General features: G+C 53.3%; 1 protein-coding gene across 1 annotated transcript; it reads left to right on the top strand.

Annotated features, from left to right (window-relative positions):
- The first annotated feature begins 392 nt into the window (after positions 1–392).
- Positions 393–1,866, top strand: LOC124662727 (AP2/ERF and B3 domain-containing protein Os01g0693400-like). Its single transcript, XM_047200530.1, has one exon. The coding sequence runs from the start codon at positions 484–486 to the stop codon at positions 1,651–1,653; it is 1,170 nt and encodes a 389-aa protein (XP_047056486.1). The 5' UTR covers positions 393–483; the 3' UTR covers positions 1,654–1,866.
- Positions 1,867–5,933: the final 4,067 nt, after the last annotated feature.

Raw genomic sequence — 5,933 nt, 5'->3', positions numbered from 1 at the left:
ACGGTACGGAGATGCTCTAATCACGGTATAAACTAGCAATTCCATTTTTTTACGAGATTAGCCAACCCATGAGCTGACTGACCCGCACCAAGACTAGCCAGCCCATACTCATGTCACGTATCTATGTCTCTATCCAGCCACAGCCCACAGGGGTGACGTCCGGGTGCAGCGCCATTTTTATATGGTTGCCGTCACCGGAAAGCGAGCAAAAATCCAACCTAAAAACACAAGAACAATACCAGTATTACTAGCTGTCAAACTGGGCACCCATCACGCGGCCACGCGGACCCTGGCATGGCGTGGAGAGTGGCACCGTACCGCCCATGCCATACACCACCAACGCCCCCACCCTGCCTCTGCCGCTATATATCCCCTTCGCCTTGCCTCACCTGCCTATCCTACAACTCATTTCATCATCTATCTATAGCATCATTTCCCCCAACAGAAACACATAGCTACTCCTGGAAGTGTGCCGCTACTGACATGGACAGCTCCAGCTGCGTCGCGGACGACGCCACCACCAGCAGCGGCGGCGGCGCCGCCTCCTGCACGGACAAGCTCAAGGCGCTGGCCGCCGCCGCGGCGGACGCGGCAGGGCCGCTCGAGCGCATGGGCAGCGGCGCCAGCGCGGTGCTGGACGCGTCCGAGCCGGGCACCGAAGCGGACTCCGGCGGCGCGCGCGCCGCAGTGACCGCCGGAGGCAAGCTGCCGTCGTCGAGGTACAAGGGCGTGGTGCCCCAGCCCAACGGTCGGTGGGGCGCGCAGATCTACGAGCGCCACCAGCGCGTCTGGCTCGGCACCTTCGCCGGCGAGGGCGACGCGGCGCGCGCCTACGACGTGGCCGCGCAGCGCTTCCGCGGCCGCGACGCCGTCACCAACTTCCGCCCGCTCGCGGAGGCCGACCCGGACGCCCGCCACCAGCTCCGCTTCCTCGCCTCCCGCTCCAAGGCCGAGGTCGTCGACATGCTGCGCAAGCACACCTACTTCGACGAGCTCGCGCAGAGCAGGCGCGTCGCCCCCAGCACCGCCGTCTCCGCCCCCGACGGCGGGCGCCCCTCCTCGCCCCGCCACCCCAGCGCCGGCGCCGCAGCCTCGGCCGCGCGGGAGCACCTGTTCGACAAGACGGTCACGCCCAGCGACGTGGGCAAGCTCAACCGGCTGGTCATCCCCAAGCAGCACGCCGAGAAGCACTTCCCGCTGCAGCCCCCGGCGGCCGGCGCCGAGGGCAAGGGCCTGCTCCTCAACTTCGAGGACGCCGCCGGTGGCAAGGTCTGGCGCTTCCGCTACTCCTACTGGAACAGCAGCCAGAGCTACGTGCTCACCAAGGGATGGAGCCGCTTCGTCAAGGAAAAAGGGCTCAACGCCGGAGACGTCGTCGGCTTCTACCGCTCCGCTGCCGCCGGCGAAGGCTGCAGCAAGCTCTTCATCGACTGCAAGCTGCGGACCACCACTACCAGCACCACCGCCTCCTTTACTACAGCCGCCGCCGATCAGCCGGCATCACCGGCAGCGAAGGCCGTGAGGCTGTTTGGCGTCGACCTCCTGGCGGCGCCGGCGGCGCCTGAGCAGGGGTGCAAGAGGAGCAGGGACCTCGTGAAGCCGCCCTCGGAAGCGGCATTCAAGAAGCAATGCTTAAAGCTGGCACTAGCGTAGCATCAGCTCGATCTCTATCTGTCTCTAGCTAGAGTTGCGGTTTTTGGTCACATAATTCAGGCGGTAGAGCTAGCTTAGCGTAGAGTCCCTTCTCGGTACCATCTCAGTTAGTTTGTTTATTTGTCGTGTTCTTGCATGCTCTAGTCTGATGTAAATCTTTTTTTCCTGCAAAAGGAATTATACTAATCAAGAAAAGCCCTATAGTCCGATCAACTTACAAAGAAGAAGATCAAACTGTAACCTTTGTGCGATTTTTCCTTGTCAATGTTAGATTGATTTGGTAATTAGCTGTAGCATCAGCATCTTGACTTGGCTTCTTCTTCTCTGTGGCATTTAAATGTGCAACCTGAGGCGTGATGCGATGGTTGTGCTTGTGCAATTGCACACACCGTACGCAAGGTGCATGCATGTAAATCTTGCGGCAGGGATGGGATGGAGGAGCCCGCTACGGACACCGCCTGCTGTAGATGACATGATAAACTTATCAGCAACAGGGGCAGAGCGACAGCTGCTTCTTTACAGGATATGATATGCTTGTGCCTTGTGGGCTGGTGGCCAGTGGAGAAGATGAAATACTACTAGATCCGACGAGAAAACGAGAGAAATGCAGTGTCCCTGTAGCGGCTGGCGTTCTGTTCGTCGCGCCGGATAGCAACACGGCCAGGCGGTGGCCTGGTTCTCGTTTGGTGCCTAGCTTGCTGGCTGGTAGCGCAGAGAGAGAGAACCCTACTTGTTGCTTGTTTATTCATGCGCATGCAAAGCGTGGTGGCTTGGACATGTGCAACACATTGCCGTCGGTTTAGCGCTAGCTTATGGTTTCGCCAGCTAACTGCTCGTGACTGAGCCGCCTACAGCTCAGTCCTTCGGCTAAGAGCATCTCCAGCCGTGTCCCCCAAACCGTCCTTCAAAGAAATTTGAGGCGCGTCGGACAAAATAACCGTTCCAGCCGCGTCCCCCAAAGCCTATTTTTGTCCGGCGCGGTCCGATACGGTGTCCGGCGTCCCGAGCCCGTTCCCGTCCCACAGGGGACGCACCGGGGACGCCGGACACACCGAAAAGCGTGGCGAACCGACGCGGGCCCAACGCGTCAGCGGCTCGGACGCTCAGCCGCCGCCTACGTAGAGACGGTGCAGTTGTCGGGAAGCGGAACCATCGCATTGGCAACCGCGTCGACGACGCGGCAACAGCCGGAATGGAGTCGGGACTCCTCGGAAGAGCAACCGCTGCTCTTTTCGACTACTGCGCCGCCGTTGATCCGCGCTCAATAAGACCCATACGTCGGCGCTTTTGGATCTTCACCGGCCGCATCCGACACCTCCGAGCCGACGATGAGCTACATCTCCGAGCTCCCGTCCAGACACCTCCGGCGAGGGAAAGCCTCGCCGGATGGCGCCATTGGTGGGAGAAAGCTTCGACGCCCGGCGGCGGCCGAGCGATTCCCTCCCGCCACTTGACAGCGTGGAGGAATGGATGGGCGTGGAGGAGGACGTGGAGGAAGAAGGGTCAGAGGAGGCGGCGGTGGCCCGTGCGAAGGCGGAGGCGGACGCGAAGGCCAATACCGCCAAGGCCAAGGCCAAGACGCAGCCGGCGAGCACCGGCGACAACGAGGAGGACTCCGACGCGTCGGCCGACACCGCCTCTTCGGAAGAGGTGACGAGCAGGAAGCGCTGATGGCGTGTAACTCACACGTTCGTTGGGAACCCCAAGAGGAAGGTATGATGCGCACAGCAGCAAGTTTTCCCTCAGAAAGAAACCAAGGTTTATCGAACCAGGAGGAGCCAAGAAGCACGTTGAAGGTTGATGGCGGCGGGATGTAGTGCGGCGCAACACCGGAGATTCCGGCGCCAACGTGGAACCCGCACAACACAACCAAAGTACTTTGCCCCAACGAAACAGCTGAGGTTTTCAATCTCACCGACTTGTCAGTAACAAAGGATTAGATGTATAGTGTGGATGATGATTGTTTGCGTGAAAACGATAAAGAACAAGTATTGCGAGCAGATTTGTATTTCGAGTATAAAAGAATGGACCGGGGTCCACAGTTCACTAGAGGTGTCTCTCCCATAAGATAAAAGCATGTTGGGTGAACAAATTACGGTCGGGCAATTGACAAATAGAGAGGGCATAACAATGCACATACATGTCATGATAAGTACAAGTGAGATTTAATTGGGCATTACGACAAAGTACATAGACCGCCATCCAAAGATGCATCTATGCCTAAAAAGTCCACCTTCAGAGTTATCATCCGAACCCCTTCCAAGTATTAAGTTGCAAAGCAACGGACAATTGCATTAAGTATGGTGCGTAATGTAATCAACAACTACATCCTTAGACATAGCATCAATGTTTTATCCCTAGTGGCAACAAAGACATCCACAACCTTAGAACTTTCTCACACTGTCCCATATATCAATGGAGGCATGAACCCACTATCGAGCATAAATACTCCCTCTTGGAGTTAAGAGCAAAAACTTGGCCGTAGCCTCTACTAATAACGGAGAGCATGCAAGATCATAAACAACACATAGGTAATAACTTGATAATTAACTTAACATAGTATTCTCTATCCATCGGATCCCGACAAACACAACATATAGAATTACGGATAGATGATCTTGATCATGTTAGGCAGCTCACAAGATCCAACAATGAAGCACAATGAGGAGAAGACAACCATCTAGCTACTGCTATGGACCCATAGTCCAGGGGTGAACTACTCACTCATCACTCCGGAGGCGACCATGGCGGTGAAGAGTCCTCCGGGAGATGAATCCCCTCTCCGGCAGGGTGCCGGAGGAGATCTCCAAAATCCCCCGAGATGGGATTGGCGACGGCGGCGTCTCTGGAAGGTTTTCCGTATCGTGGCTCTCGTGCATCGGGGGTTTCGCGACGGAGGCTTTAAGTAGGCGGAAGGGCAACGCGGGGGCCACACGAGGGCCCCACACCATAGGTCGGCGCGGCCGTGGCACCGGGCCGCGCCGCCCTAGTGTGGCGGCGCCTCGTGGCCCCACTTCGACTCCTCTTCGGTCTTCTCGGAAGCTTCGTGGAAAAATAGGACCCCGGGCGTTGATTTCGTCCAATTCCGAGAATATTTCGTTACTAGGATTTCTGAAACCAAAAACAGCAGTAAAACAAAGAATCGGCTCTTCGGCATCTTGTTAATAGGTTAGTTCCGTAAAATGCACGAATATGACATAAAGTGTGCATAAAACATGTAGATATCATCAATAATGTGGCATGGAACATAAGAAATTATCGATACGTCGGAGACGTATCAGCATCCCCAAGCTTAGTTCTCGCTCGTCCCGAGCAGGTAAAACGATAACAAAGATAATTTCTGAAGTGACATGCCATCATAACCTTGATCATACTATTTGTAAACATATGTAATGAATGCAGCGATCAAAACAATGGTAATGACATGAGTAAACAAGTGAATCATAAAGCAAAGACTTTTCATGAATAGTACTTCAAGACAAGCATCAATAAGTCTTGCATAAGAGTTAACTCATAAAGCAATAAATCAAAGTAAAGGTATTGAAGCAACACAAAGGAAGATTAAGTTTCAGCGGTTGCTTTCAACTTATAACATGTGTATCTCATGGATAATTGTCAACATAGAGTAATATAACAAGTGCAATATGCAAGTATGTAGAAATCAATGCACAGTTCACACAAGTGTTTGCTTCTTGAGGTGGAGAGAGATAGGTGAACTGACTCAACATAAAAGTAAAAAGAATGGTCCTTCAAAGAGGAAAGCATCGATTGCTATATTTGTGCTAGAGATTTTATTTTGAAAACATGAAACAATTTTGTCAACGGTAGTAATAAAGCATATGAGTTATGTAAATTATATCTTACAAGTTGCAAGCCTCATGCATAGTATACTAATAGTGCCCGCACCTTGTCCTAATTTGGACTACTGGATCATCGCAATACACATGTTTTAACCAAGTGTCACAATGGGGTACCTCCATGCCGCCTGTACAAAGGTCTAAGGAGAAAGCTCGCATTTTGGATTTCTCGCTTTTGATTATTCTCAACTTAGACATCCATACCGGGACAACATGGACAACGGATAATGGACTCCTCTTTAATGCATAAGCATGTGGCAACAATTATTATTCTCATATGAGATTGAGGATATATGTCCAAAACTGAAACTTCCACCATGAATCATGGCTTTAGTTAGCGGCCCAATGTTCTTCTCTAACAATATGTATGCTCCAACCATTAAGGTGGTAGATCTCTCTTACTTCGGACAAGACGGACATGCA

Source organism: Lolium rigidum, chromosome 6 (genome assembly GCF_022539505.1).
Source record: "Lolium rigidum isolate FL_2022 chromosome 6, APGP_CSIRO_Lrig_0.1, whole genome shotgun sequence".
NCBI lineage: Eukaryota > Viridiplantae > Streptophyta > Magnoliopsida > Poales > Poaceae > Lolium > Lolium rigidum.
This window is presented reverse-complemented; position numbering and strand designations above follow the sequence as displayed.

Coding starts and splice junctions, on each gene's coding strand:
- LOC124662727 (XM_047200530.1), top strand. CDS start 484: ATGGACAGCTCCAGCTGCGTCGCGGACGACGCCACCACCAGCAGCGGC.